At 34.6% G+C, this 19617-nt stretch overlaps 6 protein-coding genes and 3 pseudogenes across 9 annotated transcripts, besides 2 other annotated features; 3 read left to right on the top strand and 6 right to left on the bottom strand.

Moving 5' to 3' along the window:
- Positions 1-7387: part of a mobile genetic element that runs on past the window's edge.
- On the top strand, positions 2792-4282 carry TVAGG3_0885370 (annotated as a pseudogene). Its single transcript has one exon. A coding segment is annotated over exon 1 (1491 nt).
- TVAGG3_0885360 lies at positions 4928-5293 on the bottom strand (annotated as a pseudogene). The gene has a single exon. A coding segment is annotated over exon 1 (366 nt).
- A 164-nt stretch (positions 7388-7551) lies between the features above and the next one.
- Positions 7552-14131: a mobile genetic element.
- TVAGG3_0885340 (uncharacterized protein) lies at positions 7852-8004 on the top strand (the record flags this gene model as incomplete). The annotated part of the gene is made up of 1 exon (XM_051250605.1): positions 7852-8004. A coding segment is annotated over one exon (153 nt), but the record flags the coding sequence as incomplete, so codon positions are not given.
- TVAGG3_0885330 (protein of unknown function, DUF4108 family) lies at positions 8022-8441 on the bottom strand (the record flags this gene model as incomplete). The annotated part of the gene is made up of 1 exon (XM_051250604.1): positions 8022-8441. One exon carries the CDS (start codon positions 8439-8441, stop codon positions 8022-8024), a length of 420 nt encoding a protein of 139 aa, XP_051086079.1.
- Positions 13090-14074, bottom strand: TVAGG3_0885320 (annotated as a pseudogene). The gene has a single exon. A coding segment is annotated over exon 1 (985 nt).
- A 112-nt stretch (positions 14132-14243) lies between the features above and the next one.
- On the bottom strand, positions 14244-15759 carry TVAGG3_0885300 (protein of unknown function, DUF4106 family; the record flags this gene model as incomplete). Its single annotated transcript, XM_051250603.1, has 1 exon — positions 14244-15759. A coding segment is annotated over one exon (1516 nt), but the record flags the coding sequence as incomplete, so codon positions are not given.
- A 350-nt stretch (positions 15760-16109) lies between these two features.
- TVAGG3_0885290 (protein of unknown function, DUF4106 family) lies at positions 16110-16461 on the bottom strand (the record flags this gene model as incomplete). The annotated part of the gene is made up of 1 exon (XM_051250602.1): positions 16110-16461. A coding segment is annotated over one exon (352 nt), but the record flags the coding sequence as incomplete, so codon positions are not given.
- Positions 16462-16930: 469 nt separating this feature from the next.
- TVAGG3_0885280 (uncharacterized protein) lies at positions 16931-17833 on the top strand (the record flags this gene model as incomplete). Its single annotated transcript, XM_051250601.1, has 1 exon — positions 16931-17833. One exon carries the CDS (start codon positions 16931-16933, stop codon positions 17831-17833), a length of 903 nt encoding a protein of 300 aa, XP_051086076.1.
- A 1098-nt stretch (positions 17834-18931) lies between these two features.
- TVAGG3_0885270 (uncharacterized protein) lies at positions 18932-19180 on the bottom strand (the record flags this gene model as incomplete). Its single annotated transcript, XM_001296876.1, has 1 exon — positions 18932-19180. The coding sequence occupies one exon, from the start codon at positions 19178-19180 to the stop codon at positions 18932-18934; it is 249 nt and encodes an 82-aa protein (XP_001296877.1).
- Positions 19181-19617: the final 437 nt, after the last annotated feature.

The raw sequence follows: 19617 nt of genomic DNA, 5'->3' as shown, positions 1-19617 counted from the left end.
GTGACCTGGTGACCCCTTCAGTTCTTCAAAAATAATTAATTATCGAATAACCCATGATGTTGTCAAAATGTCATGTTGTCACACTTTTTCAGAGAAGTTAAATGACCTGGTGACCTGGTGACCTGGTGACCCCTTCAGTTCTTCAAAAATAATTAATTATCGAATAACCCATGATGTTGTCAAAATGTCATGTTGTCACACTTTTTCAGAGAAGTTAAATGACCTGGTGACCTGGTGACCTGGTGACCCCTTCAGTTCTTCAAAAATAATTCATAACTGCCTTCCTCCTGTGTTGTTGTCAAACATGAACGTAAACATTATTTTTGGTTCATTTACACTCATTACGATGAAGAAGTCATGACAAAACATATACGATGAAATCATGACAAAACATGTACGATGAAATCATGACAAAACATATACGTTTAGTTTCGATGAAATCATCATGACAAAACATATACGATTAAATCATGACAAAACATTTACGATGAAATCATGACAAAACATATACGCTCATGTTTGACAAAACATATACGATGAAGTCTATGAACATAATAATATTTCAAACCAGGAGCCAAATTCTTGCGATTTTCATATGGAATCTCTTCTCTCGGTTTTCCGAGGTAAGCAATTATATGAAATCATTTACACTCATTACGATTAAATCATGACAAAACATTTACGTTCATGTTTGACAAAACATATACGCTCATTACGATGAAGAAGTCTTGACAAAAACATATACGATTAAATCATGACAAAACATATACGAAGAAATCATGACAAAACATTTACGAAGAAATCATGGCAAAACATTTACGAAGAAGTTTATTTCCTGGACTGTTGTCTAAATGTCATGTTGTCAGTAATTTTAAGAGAAGTTAATTAACCTGGTGACATGGTGACGTAGTGACACCTAAAAACCATCTACCCTAAACATTATTTTTGCTGAATTCAACAACAAAATGAACGAGGTCAGGATGTATGCAAATACCTTTGAATTCATTCATAAATGCCTTAGTAAGCTCATAAAATGCTTGTTTTTGCATCACATTTTGACGAAGTGAAGATCTTCACTTCGTCAAAAATGTTTTGCATTCTCTACTGTATCTTCGAGTTCTTCTTCATCTAACTTCTCATGAACTTTCTTATCTATGGAGTCCATAATATCTTTGACATAAAATGCATACTTTACAGAGCACCATTCAGCAACAAAATAAACGAGGTCAGGATGTATGCAAATACCTTTGAATTCATTCATAAATGCCTTAGTAAGCTCATAAAATGTTTGTTTTGAGGTCGAGCCACTTTTGGCTTGACCGTATTCTTTCAACCAAAACTCAAGAATTTTCCTGTGTGAATTTTGTATAAAAAGCAACCGTCTGAATTCAGGCGGTTGTTATATTCTTCACAAAACATATACGATTAAATCATGACAAAACATATACGAAGAAGTCATGACAAAAACATATACGAAGAAGTCTTGACAAAACATGTACGTTCATTACGAAGAAGTCATGACAAAACATATACGATTAAATCATGACAAAACATATACGATTAAATCATGACAAAACATTTACGATGAAATCATGACAAAACATTTACGATGAGGTCATGACAAAACATATACGATTAAATCATGACAAAACATATACGATTAAATCATGACAAAACATATACGAAGAAGTCTTGACAAAACATATACGATGAAGAAGTCTTGACAAAACATGTACGATGAAGAAGTCATGAAAATTCATGAGGTGAGAAAAGAGGTGAAAAAGAGGTGAGATCTCACCTCTTCACCTAAAATATATTTTTGGATCATTTACGCTCATTACGATGAAAAAGTCTTGACAAAACATTTACGATGAAATCATGACAAAACATTTACGATGAGGTCATGACAAAACATTTATGTTATACAGTAATGTTAGTCATGAATGTTTGTCCTACGTGTTGGCGTTAGTGTTGAAAAATAATGTTTGTCCTACATGAAGCCGTACAAGCGTTTGAATTTGTTTATGCATAAGATTACTCTCTTGTTTTCTGTATCTATCATACAAACATAAGCAGCACCTGTTTTTGTAAAGTTTATATGAAGTTTTCGATAGTTAAGACCTGTATAATAATAGAATGCGTCCTCATTCTCAACATATAGTAGAACTCAAACGAATGCTTACCATAATCTGTTATTTCAACAGCTTCGTCAGATATTTCATCAACGAACTCATAAACTATATCGCCATACTTGCTTTTATTTCTATTGTTTTCAGATTTAGAACACCAACGAAGGTTTGAGATTCTGTTGTCCGTTCTATCATGATTTATATGGTCTATTTCTTTCAAATTGTTTGGATTTTCAATCCACTGTTCTGCAATAATTCTATGCTTTAAATGGTTTTGTTGTTTAAACTAAGCTCAATATAACCATGATTATTTAAGCATTCACTCTTAATATGTTTGTTTTTCTTTCGACGAATAGTAAAAGGATATGTCGTACAAATCTCATAATCTTCATGATTTCTCAATGTTTCCCATTGAGTTTGTTCCCCACTAACGTTCTCATTGACGTCCTCAATATCTTCTTCCTCACTGAACTCGTCAATATTTTCACTAGCTCCTTCTGTAATGTTTTCATCGGCATTGTCATTGACTTCTTCTGTAATGTTAGATGTTGTTGTTTCGCTCATGTTCTTTCACTAATGTTAAAAAGTTATGTTGTACGAATTTTGAACAGAATTTAGAGCAGTTATGAAACAATGAAGTTTTTACGCTATTGAAAGGAACTATGAGAGTGAAGTACATGACAGCAATGACAAAAGGAACTAATATCAAACCTAATGAAATCGCTCACGAGGACATAGAGCTTAACAAGTACTTTGTGGAGTATCTTATAAGTGAAGAGTATGTAAGACCTTACTTCATGTTTGACAGCATGAATGAGGATGTTATTTCATGGTTAAAGAATATAAGCAATGTTTTCGGTAAGTACGTCATAGATGACAAAGGTCTTGTTGTATTTTATGAGACAGCAATACGAACACAGGAACTAATGGATATTATGCACTCAACAGCAAAGAAAGGATTTAGTACTATTGGCATGAATGAACATTGCAGGAATGACATATACAACCTATGCTCACGAAAGCCTTACACAAAAGCAATACAAATGATAGAACATAAGTGTCTAAGGTCAGCAAATGAAATCATTACTGTCAGTGGTTATGAAAGAACTGTTAGCAAAGATGAGTGGAAACAGCTATTCATATTAAGGAAGGACGTTGCTGAACTAGTTAAACCTGTTGCACAAACATTGTTTCAGATAAGACCAGCAATGACTAAGAACCCTTTGACCTTAGTCAATGAGACCATAGAGGTTGAAGATAATGACATGAAAGAACTAGGAATGAATGAGAGAAGTTGTGAAGGATGTTTGAGTCAAAACACATGGTTCTTCAGAGCTGTTAAGAAACTTAGTAAAGAACGACAGAAATATTTTATAGAGAAGTATTGCAAAGGATGTGTAAATGAATTGCTTGAAATAGAACTTAGAGACACTTTCACACTAAAGGACTTGAGGAAAAATAAGTACATGAGTGAAGAAGGTATTGACATAGCTAGTGTTATAAATGACTTAAGAAGATGTGTTGTGTTATTGACGGAGCACGTATGACATATCTAGTGAAAGATTATGATGGAATACGAGACACAACAACACTTGTGTCAGTAGATAGCAAGGAATTCAATAAGCTCATGAAGAGTATTTATGTAGGACGTATTGAGGAGAAGGATGTGAACGCACTGATGATTTATGAAGCGGGTCAGAACAAGAACTATCTTATGAAGTCAGGCATGAGATTCTTTGACGAAAGAGATGACATTTACAGCTATTTCAGAGGATATGAGTATGAGGTACTGAATGAAGTAGATGAGAACGTTATTGAAGGATATTTGAAACATGTTCACGATGTCATATGTAATGAGGATGAAGAGCTTTATGAGTATGTTTTGAACTGGTTCGCCTACATCGTTCAAAATCCTTGTGGAAAGACTGGAACAGTACTTTTGTTAATAGGAAAGCAAGGAACTGGTAAGAATGTACTTAGTAATGTTCTATGCGAGCTCATTAGCAAGTACGCCAACAATAATATAACGGCAATAGAGAATGTGGTTGGTAGATTCAATGCTGCTATTGAGAACATGAAGCTCATCGTATGCAATGAACTAAGCTCATGCGATACGTCTAAGGTCATGAACCACGACGCACTAAAGTCAATAGTAACAGAGACTCAGTTGGACTTAAATCAGAAGTGTCAGCCAGTAAGAAAGATAGAGAATGTTTGTAATATCATCATGATATCTAACAACTTCAACTCAGTAAAGATTGACAAAGACGACAGAAGATTTGTTGTCATTGACGTAAGCAGCAGATACAAAGGAAATTACGAATATTTCTCAAATCTCATTGAAAGCTTTAATGAAGAGTTTTATTCAAACTTACTGACGTACTTCATGAGAAAGATTTAAGTGAATTTGATGTAAGGAAGATACCATTCACCAGGGCTAAACAAGAACTCATCGAAATGAACAAAACACCTTACCAAATGTTTTACGAGGAGTTCTATGAAAAGTTTGTATCCGGATGGAATTGTACAGAGTGCTACAGAAGATATAAAGAATTTGCGAAGGAGAATGAATTCTTTGCATGTAGTTCAAATGTATTTGGTGGCAAGATGAGAGAATTTGTGAAGAGAAGTAGAAAGCGAGACGGTTCTGCAAGAAGTTATATTTACGAAGCAAGTATGATATTAGAAGGTCGTGGAAAGAAAGAAACAGTGAATTATGAGGAAGTGCTTGAAAAATTCATGGAGTACATGGGAAGCAATATAACATACAACAAAGACATATACAGTGAGTTTAAGTACTACTGTGAACAGCATGAGATTGAAGTAATGAGTAAAGGAGACTTTGAAACGCTTATGAAAGACAGTAAGGAGGTCATACATGCAATAATGAAATAGTTCATGAGAACAGTGAGGAGGTCATACATGAGAACAGTGAGGAGGTCAACATGAGAACAGTGATGAAATAGTTCATGAGAACAGTGAGGAGGTCATACATGAGAACAGTGATGAAATAGTTCATGAGAACAATGATGAAATAGTTCATGAGAACAGTGAGGAGGTCGTTCATGAGAACAGTGAAATAGTTCATGAGAACAGTGAGGAGGTCGTTCATGAGAACAATGATGAAATAGTTCATGAGAACAGTGAGGAGGTCGTTCATGAGAACAATGATGAAATAGTTCATGAGAACAGTGAGGAGGTCATACATGAGAACAGTGTTGAAATAGTTCATGAGAACAGTGAGGAGGTCGTTCATGAGAACAGTGTTGAAATAGTTCATGAGAACAGTAAGGAGGTCATACATGAGAACAGTGTTGAAATAGTTCATGAGAACAGTGAGGAGGTCGTTCATGAGAACAGTGTTGAAATAGTTCACGATGTCGTTCGTGAAGAAGCCATTGCAACAAAGAATGAGATAAAGGATTTCATAGAACTTAACAAGGAGGAGTTTAAAGAAGGCTATGAAGTGAAAAGATGTGAAGAAGATTTCTTGGCGTATTTGAAGAAAAAGAGACTAAAGCCAATGGCTCAAAATAAGTTTCAATCGATGTTTGAAAAGAAACGTTTGAGCTATGGTTGTAAGAAGCACATATTACTTTGTTAAGAAGTGAGGACATTTATTTTTGTCGTTAGTGTTGGAGTTTGTGTTTGTTGTTAGTGTTTGTCATTTGTGCTGAGGTTAGTACTTGATGTTAGTGTTGGAGTTTGTGTTTGTTGTTAGCGTTTGTCATTTGTGCTGAGGTTAGTACTTGTCGTTAGTGTTGGAGTTTGTGTTTGTTGTTAGTGTTTGTCATTTGTGCTGAGGTTAGTACTTGATGTTAGTGTTGGAGTTTGTGTTTGTTGTTAGTGAGAGAATAAATTAAATCATGAACTTTGCCATGGTCTCTGTCCCTAGTAGTTTTCATTAAGTTCCGGAAATAATGAAAATCATAAACTTTGCCATGGTCTCTGTCCCTAGTTTTCATTATCTCACAGAGTTAATGAAAGTCATACTTTCTATCAGATGAAGCATGCAGATGAACATAATGAAAGTTAGTGAGTTTGCCACGAGTTATGAATAAAATATTGGCATATTAGATGAGATAGCTGATGAAACAGATGAAGATAAATTAAATCTTGGACTTTGCCACACTCTGTCCCTAGTTCCTCAAAATCCTTGACAACGTTGCTTAGAAATTTTGGTTCAAAACCTCATCTGATTTTAATCTGTTATGCTACCTGTTAAGTTTCGCGAGATTATAAATGTCATGGAGTTATATAAAAAGGAGGGACAGCTAGGGACACTGGAAGTACTTGTAAGGCTATCTGTTAAGATTGCATGAAATACTAAAAAGTCATGAAATCCATTATCGCTGTGCTAGCTTCACCTTAGAGTAAAATGACGACTAAAGTCACTGAAGCAATGAAACAAAAGTTTTTGGTAGAATACATTAAATCAGGAACTATTCCAGAAGGTTTTTACATTCATACTATGAAGGATGGTAGAGTTCAGTTTAGAAAGATAAAGCAACCATTAGATAAAGAAGGAATTTTGAGAAAGATTAAACTTCATGAGGACAACATTGCTGAACTTAAGAAGAAGTTAGAAGAGTTGGAGAAACCAAGGAAGAGAGTTATAAAGCAATGAATTCAACAGGGTAGAAATGAGGTGAAAAAAGAGGTTAGATCTCACCACTTCACCTAAATTTATTTTTGTGCTATGTTTTCATACGTGTGAGGGTGGTGAGATCATTTATTTTTATTTTATTTTTTAAAATTATTTTTATTTTATTTGGATGTAATGACAGAACAAAAGCAACTCATACAAATCAAAACATATAACAAACATACATTTAAACATTTATTCTTCCTTCCTGAGCATAACATGTTCTTTCAAATACATCCGAGACCAGTTGACTTTTCATTGACTGTTTATAAAGATAGAAATAGTTATATCATTAAACCATACGATGACGAAGGTAAGTTATGTAAATTGTACGTTAAGAAGTTAGAGAAAGTTTATGGCTTCAAGTATGACTACAATAGGGTTAACACTGATGATGAAGATATTGAGGAAAATTTATGAGAACATTAGTGAAGTTGTTAGTGAGAACGATAGTGAGGTGAAATTGTTGGCGGCTTTGTAAATATTTAAGGTTAAGTTAGTTTTTGCGTTCATGTTGTAAAATATACGTTAACGGTTTTGTAAAGTGTCAAATTCACAAGTATTGGGTAAGGTGGAACGCAGTGCCACCATACCCAAGACTTGTATACTAACTGTTATACCATTCTGAGCAAATAAGAACTTGTCATGTATAGGTTTTATCTGAGCATTTTCTAACTTCCTCTTGTTCTTATTTAAAACATTCTCAAATTTTTTGTCAATGTCAGCAAACTTTTTTTCTAACATATTTTTAGAAAAATTAAAATTTTTATCTTTTAAAAAATGTCTAGCGATTTCGCTATCTATGTCCGTGACAAACTTTTCGACTCTAAAACTTCTGTCGACCATAAAATCTTACATTGTGTCAACAAGAAAGGTGAATTTGTTCTAAAGTTCTGTTTCTGGGAATATGACAAGAACCATAAAACATTACAAAGAGCAGTCTTAAAATTTGTCAATGACAGACTTGTTGACAGAGATGACGCCGATTGGAAAGATGAAGTCCAACAAAAGTTCTTAGAATGCAAAGAAGACACATGCGCTGTTCTTGAAGATGAAATAGAAAACAGAATAGATGAGCTATTAAAGGACAAAGAACTTTTACATAAATATGGTTCTGAGAAATTTGACGTCTCACCACCAGAAAAGAAGAAGAAAGAAAAGAAAGAGAAAAAAGAAGAAGAGAAGAAAGAACCTGAACCAGTTCCAGAGAAAAAGAAATTTGACATGTAAAAATAAAATTTTATTTTTTAGAACATTTCTGGGTCAATGTCAATGTTCTCTTCCTCTTTAGGAGTAAACACTGGCTTAGACTCTAAAATCTTTTTACCCAATTTACCTTGAACTTCTACAACTTTAGACTCATAATATTCATAGTCGTCTGTCTTCTTTGGTTCATAAGGTATAACAAGTTTGTATGCTTTGCCTTCTTTAAGGTTTGAGAACCTTCTGTCAAAACTTTCTTTTACTGTTAACAAACCTTCTATGTCTAAGTCTTCAAATTTCGCACCATTTTTAGTCACAATAGCAAACTTAACTGGTTCGATGTTCCAAACTTTGCTGAATGAAGACTTTTCAAAATGGTAGAAGTAAACATTCAAATATGTGAATGGGTCTAGTTCTTCTTTAAGTCCTGACATGTACTTGTTTACTGAGATGAATTTTGCCATCTTTTCTATCGGATAAAAAAATATTTTTTTAAAATTTACTCAGAAAAATTTTTCTTTGTATATACACCATTCTGTACGTCTAAAAGACATTTGACATTTGCCAAGACTGTACGTTTAGAAGCTTCCATATAACCATATTCTTGACAATATTGTTTATATTCATCATATAAAGACTTTTCATCTAATGACACAAAGTCAGTTTCATCTATGAACAGTTCATATACACTCTTGTTTGCTTCTAACAATGTTTGTCTCTCTTCGGTATGTGGAATTTGTCTTGGATTGAACTTAGAAATATCTAATGTCATGAAATATGAGAACAAGTGGTTGTAAAAGTCAGATGTCAAAGTTTCTGCTAAGTCGTCAAAATATTCTGTATCTTGCATATGAGAATCTGACGTTCTGACAACTACATATCTTCTGTCAGAACTTTCTAACTTCATCGGAACAGCATTGTTTGAAACCATAATGAAGTTTGCAACATTTTCACAAACTCTTTGGTCTTTATACTTTCTTTCAACAACTCCAACTTTGTCTGTTATAAGACTCTTCAAAGCATCTGAGTTCAAAACTTTTGTTGTATCTATACTTTGAAGTTCATTGCAAACTATAAGTTTCATATTCTCTATTGAGGAGTTAAACTTGCCACAGATGTTTTCTAAGTTTGTCATATTAGGGTTCGAATAACCTTCTAACAGTTTGCATAAGATATCTGTAAAGAATGTGTTCTTACCTGTTCCTTGTTTTCCAATTATAATGAGAGCAGTTTCATTTTTAGCACTTGGATGTTGTAAGATGTTTGCAAACCAACATAAGATATACTCATAAACCTTTTCGTTTCCATTGCATATAATTTCTTTGACATGGTCTAACCAAGCTTCTATAATATTTTCTTTCCATTCTACTTGTTCGTATTTATATCCAGTGAAGATAGAATAGAAGTTTGGAGAAGGTGTATAGAACTTTATACCTCGAACTGAAAAATCTTCTAACTTTGACAATAAGATATCCCAAGCATCTAACATCTTCATGCCAACTTGTACGACTTTTATTTTCTTAAGTTTCTGTTTACATTCTTGTTCTGAAACTATTGTCGCTTTAGGTTTGTTAAAGACTACATCCCATTCTTTCATGACATAACATTCTGGGGCAGAGTCGACATAAATGACTAAACGTTTCAAATTCTCGACTGCTTTGTTATAGTCTCTAAATGGACACATATTTCTGAATGCTTGGAAGTCATAAAAATCTGAAACATCTATTCTGTACATTTTTATAAAAATAAAAAAAATATTATTTTTTTATTCTTGACTTTGTTGTTCCATTTGTTGCATTTGTTGTTCTTGAGCTATTTGTTGTTGAAGTTGTTCTTGTAATACAATACTTTCACCGGTTGCATCTTCCAATTCGAAACTTTCTGCCGTCATTGACAAATACATAGGACATAAAAGTTTTACAGGAACAAAGTTTGCGTCAACTAATGTCAACGTTATACTTGCCAAAGTGTTTGAGTTCACTAAAGCTGAAAACTCTGCATTCGAATGAACAATAGGCAAACCAGCAGAGAAAGTGTTGTTTATACGCATGAGTATCTTTTGGTCATAATAGTTTCTGTCGACATTCGAATAACACTTTGAACCTAAGTTTGAAACGATATATAAGATTGGTGTGCTTAATGTCAATGGAATAGACATTCCTTGTATGACACCTTTTCCTGTTATAGGAAACTGTTGGTAGTAAAAACCAGAAATAAGTTTTGTATTATAGCTCATATCGTTTATAGTAAACTCAGTCGGACATCCAAACATAATGAAACCTGCTCTAGTTGCAGCACATGTTACACCCGTACTTAAAGTATTAAATAAGTCAACAAAACCTGTTGGTGGTATATCTGAGTAAGTATCTTCAAAGGAGTATTTTTTACCATTCACAACAATAAAGTCTTCTGGTGTCAAAAGAGCAAAACAGGCTTTAGTCGTCATTGTGTTTAAGGTTAGTTTACAATATCATCCTTGAGGACTTTGTAAGTTTGTTGTTATAGAATTATATGACTCAGGTTTTTTAAGTCGTAATAGTATAAACCATTATGTCTTCTGCCATTTACTTAGCAAATAAATTTTAATAAATGTTGTGGTCGTCAAATATTTTTATAACGTCTGGGAACTATATTTTAAGTTCAACGTTTCACCTCCTTTCATAACGTATATCTTGCCAATGACATTATATGAAACACCACAGCAACCAATGTCGGGTTCTATTTCTTTGATGTTTATATCGTCTGCTCTGTCAAAAGTTTCAATAGTTCTTTCAAAACTTCATGGTGCAATAACATATGAGTTCACTTTTACAGGGTTGTGTTCGACCAAGTTTAACATTATACTTAAAGCTTGACAAATCTTCTCCTGAGTTGAAGTTTGTCTTTCAGTTGTTGGTAGTCGTTTCGAATATCTGCAACAGAACTTAAGTCTCTGTTAACTTCAGGATATGTTGGTTCTTTTACAGGAACAATTGTTATACCATCTTCGTCTTCGTATGGTTTCCCACTTCAACATCTCTGTCTTTGACATTGACAACAACACTTTGACTGTTTGTTTGAGTTGGTGAATTTAACTTCACAATCTGCCATCGCCATTAAACCTTTTGAAAACACTTACGCTTCTATTTTTCGGAATGACATTTTACTTAGAATAAAAAGATGGACGTATTTGAGTATCTCTTCGAATTGAAGCAAAACAAAGTTTACACACACAAACAATACAAGTTCATTGATAGAATAGTTCTTTTATACAAACAATGGAAAATGTTATAGAATAGCAGTCTTTGCTGAACCAAAATATTTTCATAAAGCAAAGAAAGTTGGTATAACTGAAATGGTGAAAGTTCTTGAAGCAGACAAATATTAACTTCAAAACTTACAGATATTACTAAAGGAAAGTTTATAATACAATATTATGTCAAAACTGGCGTACTGTCAATATTTGACGGAGAGAAGTCAGTTCAAGAACAACTTACTGACCTGCTGCCAAAATCTGCTCGATGGAAGCTGTCGTTATGCCCAATCTGAGAGCCCAGCAGGTTTCAATCGAACGAATCTTCAAAAGAGCATCTTCCGTGAAAAGTGCTATTGGTTTTGTAAACTTCTTTGCTTTCAATTCATTTGGACCGTCTCTGTCACCAGTATATTGTATTTGAACTGTACCAACAGTTGAAATACCACCCATAAAGTCTTCTGAGTCAGCAAATGGAATGCCAAGCCAAAAGTTTGAACGGTCTCCATTTGTATATTGAGTTTTTTGACCTCCTGTATGAGTCCATACTTTCACATATGGCATAATAGAACTTTGCATTTCAGGGTAATGGTTGTTGTGAAGTTGTTGTTAAAGTTCATAGCATCTAATGTCAAGTTGTATGACCTCATATCCTCAACTGTAGAATATTCTTCTCTTGGATAATATTTGCCATCTAATGTTTATATGATATTTAATACCAGGGTTGTAGAAACAAGAATAGTCATTTAAGTTCGTCTGAACAGTACAAACATAGTATCTGCATGTTTCATTGCAGTTGTTAAAGCAATATCTTTCTTGCACCTTCGGCTCCTGGATTTTGGTTTCCAATTCACCTGCAAAGTCTTTGACAGATATTTGGTGTATAGGGAACTAAGTGGAACTGCAATATATTTGGCAGCTAAAGCATTTGAAATATCTGGGTCCAACATATAGACTGCAAGTCTGCTTTCTATTCTCTTGCATTCAAACTGTTTCGCATGTGAACTTAACTGGGTCCCAAGCAGTTCCAGCAGCATTGAAATAATAGTTTACTTCATTGTTGAAGTTTGAGAAACCAAAGTCTAAGTCAACTTTGTCTTTTGCAAAATTCGGCGAATGACGTTTGATTTGTTCCCTTTACGTCTGTAATAGTGAATGGGTCTTGTGTTGGTGCAATGACTAAGTTATTTTTGCTTGGAGTAAGTTCGATAGAAATTTTTCCTGCCCAGTTTGGCAAGTATCTTAAAAACCTGAAGATGAGGAAAGATGACAAAGGAACTCTAAGTTTCAGTTTTACTTTGGTACTGCTGCTGCAGTTTTGTCCAGAAAGGTCAACATAAACTCCTGGAACGTTAGGTCAAGTCTTCTTATTTTTTCAATATTTGCATACTGGTCTGTTTGTTCTCTAGCTTGTGGTTGTACTGAGTTTCTCAAAGCGAACCATTCATAGTTTGCCCATGTTACTGTTTGAACTAAGTCAGAGTTAGAATATTATCTTATATCCCATGAAAACTTCTGGAGCATATTGGTATCCGACATAGAAAATTCCATTGCAACCTTTCTTGTCAGACAACTTGGCAGAAGGTTTTATTTCAATGTCTTGTTCCACGTATAAGAATGAGTTGTCAATAGAAATAATATGAAACCTGTCGCAAGCAATATCTACTGTTGTTGAAGAACCTTCTCCAAACTCACCTACGTTTCCATAAGAAACAGCAGTTGTATATTCGTAAGTTCCAGGAACTATTTCTGACCTTCTAATGGCATTGTCGCATTCGTTATACCATTCGGAAACATTTCCGTTCATGGCATCCAAACTGTTGGCGTTATATTCTGAGCGGCGTACATTTCATATGGGTAAAAATATAGAATAGTTGGATTTATATGTCATAATAAACCCACTCGGACCAAGCTTTACTTTCTTCCTGGCTGAGTTTTAACTCTTCTTTTTCCTTCATTGCCACTACTTTCACTAGATGAAGTTACTTCTTCACTACTTTCACTTTGTTCTACTCTTCTCTTCTTCTTTGGTGTCGCTTTTGGTAACTTGCCCTCTGCTTCAAGTTGTAGCATCTTTGCCTCATGTTCACCTAGTATGTTGTAAATTTCCCATGTCCTTTTTGCCTTTGGGCTCTGGTCGCCCATCTCAGGTAACCTATATCCTAGAAAGATTTTGTCATAGTTTGTATTTGAGTCTTCGCTATTGTTTGCATGACTCTTTCCTGAGTTTCCGGTTCAAGCTCTTCAAACAGAGCTTGTCCATATGGAATAAGCTCGTTTCCAAATATATGTTTTTGTAGCCATTCTGGTTTTCTTTCCATGTACCAATAATATCTTTTGTGAATGGGAAAGCTTTTACCCAACGTTTCAGGCTTGCGTCATTTATTTCTGTAGTTGGTTTTATTTTGTCAAGGAACGTGTTTTTCAATACTAACATTTCATTTGGTACTGTCCATTTGAGTTTTCTTAAATATTCATCCCTTCTCGTTCATTGTCTGCAAAGTAAGTTTTTATGACATTTTGCAAACTTTCGTTTGCAAGGTCATGTACAATAGGTTCTCTTCCTTCTCTCTCCCTAACTTTCTTTCTAAACTCTTCACCAAATATACCATCTCTATGGTTCTGTGTAGTTCTTTGAGATAAATGTTCTAGAACGTCAGGTGTTATATTTCCCTCAGCCATGTTCATTTCATACTGGTCCAAAATATCTGCATATTTCATATCTTTCAATGGCATTAAAGCCGCGCTGAAAATACCAGCTATATCTGGTTCACCATTCACTTCCATTGCGTCTACAACTTCTTGGAATTGAGGTTGTAAGTTTATGAACCACCTATCCGGATTAGCTTTATGACCCCATTTCATTGTAGTTCCATAGTCTGCAGAAACAAAAGTAGGTTTGTTTCCATATTGGTTAGGTTCTGAATGAACTTTAAACAATGTTTCATTTCTATATGTTTTGTTGAAATTTAACCTTTTATTTTCACCGAGTTCAGCCAAGATTGAACGTTATATGGTCGTAAGTAAAAAGGATTATTGTATTTGCGTACATTTTCTTTCAGTACTTCCATTCTATGCTGAATATTTTCATCTGATGTTGGAGTCTTTTGTATGTCGGTGAACATTTTTCGATATTCTTCTACTATGTCAGCCGAATTTTTCTTAGACTCTTGGAAAGATTCCATATTCACCTCATACTCTTGTTGAGGGTCAAGATTTTTCGGCTGTTCCAAATCTTCATCTAGTTCTGTGAAGTTAGTTTCCAAAGGAGGGATTTGTTCGTTTCCTTCAGGCTCTTCTAGCTGTTGTTGCTGAACTATTTCTTCCATGTCTGGTTGTATCTGAACTTCTTCCTGTTGAGTTTCTTGTACCTCATCTGCTGGCATTTCATATATTCCGAGAACATTTTTAACAAGTTCCCTATCTAAGTCATCCGGACTCATAAACCTTTCTTCTTTCGTTCCGTCTCTATTTTTTACGCGTTTCATGAAGAGAGTTGAATTATCATTTAGCTCTGACATCAAATATCTCGGAGTAAATTCATTCATGTCATTTGGATGATATGCTATTAAATCATATCCCTTAGCGAGCTTGTATTTTCCAGGTTTGAGATTATATCCGATTTGATGCTGAGCCATAAAGCTAAATAGGTTCGGGTCAGTATTTCCTTCCTTGAACTTTCTAATAGCTTCTTTATATCTGTCACTAAAGTCAAGAGTATCTGGGTAACCATAATCTTCCTTAAGCATTTTTAAGAATTCTTGGTTTCCTTTTTCTCTACTTCTTTTATGTCCTTGCTCTGTTTGTGGTTGTTGTTGTGCAGGGTTTTGAACTGTTGGTTGCTGTGCTGGTTGTGGAGGTGGTTGTTGTGCTGGTTTTGGTTGTGGTGCTGGATTTTGAACTGTTGGTTGCTGTGCAGGGTTTTGAACTGTTGGTTTTGGTTGTTGTTGTGGTGCTGGATTTTGAACTGTTGGTTTTGGTTGTTGTTTTGGTGCATGCCTGTGTCTGTGTCCATGTGACGATGTAAATGTTTTAGGTAGTCCTGGTGCAGGTGCTTCTCTTGGAGGGTTTGGTGGTATATAAGTTCCACCAGCTGGCACATATGTTCCATCTGCAGCATAATGTCCTACCTGACTTTTCGTTTTTAAGAAAGCATTTACTAGGTCTGTTTTGGTCTGTTGTAACTCTTTTTCTTGACTTTCCACAACAGCTGCTCTAACGGCGTCATAGGCACTTTGAACCGCCTGTCTCGTTGCTGCATCTGTTATTTTCGTCATATTTTGTGCTACTTCTCTTAACTCTTTGTCGAAACCTTCAGACTTCAGTTTCTTTCCAGATGAGAAGTCGTTCACTAGTTTCACCTTACTATGAAGAGCTTCGAATGCATTCTTAAAGTCAGCATTCATTAAAGCTTCATTTGAACTGTCTTCATCCGCTTGTATTTTTGTCCTTATTGACCCTATAAGTTGGGCTGCTTTAGCGTTGGCTTGGGCATCTAACCAGTCATTGTTAGCTTTTATATATTCTGCGCTTTTCATTGCCTTTTGCATGGCTGCGTCGTTATTTTTACTTTCTTGTGCTAAGTTTTCATACTGTACGGTTTGGTTTTGCAACTGTAAAAGTTTTTCTGCCTTTACATTTGCTTCAACTTCTTTTTTATACTCATCGCTATCCATATATGTCTTCAGGGCTTTTTGTTTTATTTCTTCATCTTTCAGTACTTTATATTGAGTAGTATGGTTTTTCAAATTTATAACATCTTGTTCCATTTTTGCTACTTCTGCTGCTTTTTCTGACACTTTTTTCGCATATTCCTCTGTACTTAGTTCTTTCAGTTGTTCTTCTTTCTTCTTTTTCTCTACGTTTAACTCATTGAGTTTCTTTGTGTGTCTGTCATATTCTAGTTTCTTTTCGTTTTCGCTTATTTGTTTCTGTATGTCTATGTTTGACTTTTTGACATCTGTTATTTGATTTTTGAGTGAACTCAAATTCATTTGACTTTGAGGGTTATAAGCTGTTCCGTCTGCAGCTCCACCATAGCCTGCCATTTTCGCTAAAAGTGCCGCTCTTAAACCTCCACTCTGTGCACCAATAACTCGGTTTAAAAGCATAGGGTTGCTTGACATTTGTTGCAACATAGTGGGGTCATTCATCATTTGTTGTTGCAACTGTTGTTGTGGTGTCAGTTTTACTATTGGATGTTTCAATGCTCCCTTCCTCTTACGTATATTCTTACGTAGCTTACGTGGCATTTTAAGTGAAGTTAAAAAGCGGTTTTTGACAGATGTTTATATGACACTTTTTGTTCAGCACAAAAAACTACTCGGTCAAAGTGTTGTCAGTTTTGTAAAATAACCGTCTTATCTCATTCTATAAGGGGGAAGGCTTCTCAAAGTATACTTCCTTGGAACGCCTGTAACTTTTCCTGTAGCGACGATAGACCCTTACTTGTCCGGACAAAGTTATACTATTTTGAGTGCTCTACAAAAAAGTCAACGGCGACGACTCTCAAAAACCGTTGTGTAAAAAGTTTTACCGTTGGACAAAAAAGTATATATAGAAAACAAAAAACGTTTATAGTTCATTCAATATTTGAGATAAACCGTTTTTCCAACGGTAACTATTAAATAAAATAAAAAATAGAGGGGGTCTCCGTTGACGAAAACGGTTTATCTCAAACTTTTCTATGAGTGGTCCAAAAAAAACAGTTCATTTTTCATAATGGAAGCCAACGCTGTTAACCACAATTCAAACATTAACAATTCTCAACCGCTAACCAAAGCCAAAGCCCCACAACCTCCAAGAACCGGCACAGCGGTTAGAATAACCACCAAAAAGTCTAACAGCGAATTAAGAGAAATTCTTCAACAAATTTGCTCTAAATATCTCAAAGACGCCGAAGAAAACACAACAACAGACGCTACATACAATACTCAGTTCTGTGAAGTTCTGAACAAAGCAATTACTAGTTCAATTGAACTTACTAAGACAATTCCAAGTCCAATTGAGCTTAGCGATGTCTTAGTTCAGTATTTTCCAACATTTACTAAGCTTATAATGTTGAGAACTTTATACCAAGTTCGTCAAAATCTTCCTCGTTACATCCAACGGTCATTCGACAAGAGAATTGCCGAATTCCAAGTCTTTAGTTACGGATATGACGAAGATGAATACGTTGACGAGTTCGGAGACAACTGTACAAAATGGTTTGAATGTTATACGACAACGCAATTTGAATTCGACTTTCTCGAATTCAACGCAGCAACCATTCATATCATTGCTCTTTACCTTTCCGAACAACAACAAGACCTCGCAGATGGAGATGTTGTTACTGTCGTCATGAAAACTCCTGAACAATTCGGAAAAAAGAAGTCTCTAATTGCCAAATTCGTTCCAGGACATCAGCTTTTCCAACGCACAGAAGTCTTCTGTATTCCTGGAACTAAGTTCTTTGTCAGGAGCGAACTCAAAGAAAGATATAATGTGTCATTCAATTACACATTATATAATGTTTTCGACCCAGAAGAAGGCTTCTTCCCAGAAGCAATGGAGGAGAAAGAAGAGGAGGAGGAAATACAAGACTCTATCCAAGAAGAGTCCTCCGAATTCACACCAGAAGACTAACAATTTTCCGAATAAAAACTTCATTTATACTAAACATCTTCGGGGCTATAGGGCGCAACGCGCCTGGAAGCCCCACTTACCTGACCTGATTGAAGAAGAAGAATTGTTTTTCTCTTAATAAGGGTTTCGTTTTGCTAAAATTGTCACTTTTATAGCATATTTGTTTTTGGATGTTTTGCGAAACCAAAAAAAACTATGATATACAATGTGTGTGTAAAGAAAATACTTTATTTACTAGTTAAAAAATCATTTGGTATTGATCAAGTTATTTTTTCTGGATAAGATATTATATGGATAATTGAATAGAAAATACAATTATATAATCTTGTACCTGGTTTAATTAAGCTAATTGTCATCAGAAACTTGTAATTTTTATGAATTTCAGATTTTCTTTTCATTACTGCTTTTCTTAATAGGTCAAGTTCTTATTTACGTTATAAAGTATGATATTTACAAATATCAAGTTAGTTAGTATACAAGTCTTGGGTATGGTGGCACTGCGTTCCACCTTACCCAATACTTGTGAATTTGACACTTTACAAAACCGTTAACGTATATTTTACAACATGAACGCAAAAACTAACTTAACCTTAAATATTTACAAAGCCGCCAACAATTTCACCTCACTATCGTTCTCACTAACAACTTCACTAATGTTCTCATAAATTTTCCTCAATATCTTCATCATCAGTGTTAACCCTATTGTAGTCATACTTGAAGCCATAAACTTTCTCTAACTTCTTAACGTACAATTTACATAACTTACCTTCGTCATCGTATGGTTTAATGATATAACTATTTCTATCTTTATAAACAGTCAATGAAAAGTCAACTGGTCTCGGATGTATTTGAAAGAACATGTTATGCTCAGGAAGGAAGAATAAATGTTTAAATGTATGTTTGTTATATGTTTTGATTTGTATGAGTTGCTTTTGTTCTGTCATTACATCCAAATAAAATAAAAATAATTTTAAAAAATAAAATAAAAAATAAATGATCTCACCACCCTCACACGTATGAAAACATAGCACAAAAATAAATTTAGGTGAAGTGGTGAGATCTAACCTCTTTTTTCACCTCATTTCTACCCTGTTGAATTCATTGCTTTATAACTCTCTTCCTTGGTTTCTCCAACTCTTCTAACTTCTTCTTAAGTTCAGCAATGTTGTCCTCATGAAGTTTAATCTTTCTCAAAATTCCTTCTTTATCTAATGGTTGCTTTATCTTTCTAAACTGAACTCTACCATCCTTCATAGTATGAATGTAAAAACCTTCTGGAATAGTTCCTGATTTAATGTATTCTACCAAAAACTTTTGTTTCATTGCTTCAGTGACTTTAGTCGTCATTTTACTCTAAGGTGAAGCTAGCACAGCGATAATGGATTTCATGACTTTTTAGTATTTCATGCAATCTTAACAGATAGCCTTACAAGTACTTCCAGTGTCCCTAGCTGTCCCTCCTTTTTATATAACTCCATGACATTTATAATCTCGCGAAACTTAACAGGTAGCATAACAGATTAAAATCAGATGAGGTTTTGAACCAAAATTTCTAAGCAACGTTGTCAAGGATTTTGAGGAACTAGGGACAGAGTGTGGCAAAGTCCAAGATTTAATTTATCTTCATCTGTTTCATCAGCTATCACATCTAATATGCCAATATTTTATTCATAACTCGTGGCAAACTCACTAACTTTCATTATGTTCATCTGCATGCTTCATCTGATAGAAAGTATGACTTTCATTAACTCTGTGAGATAATGAAAACTACTAGGGACAGAGAC

This window comes from Trichomonas vaginalis, chromosome VI (genome assembly GCF_026262505.1).
Source record: "Trichomonas vaginalis G3 chromosome VI, whole genome shotgun sequence".
Taxonomy (NCBI): Eukaryota; Parabasalia; order Trichomonadida; family Trichomonadidae; genus Trichomonas; species Trichomonas vaginalis.
This window is presented reverse-complemented; position numbering and strand designations above follow the sequence as displayed.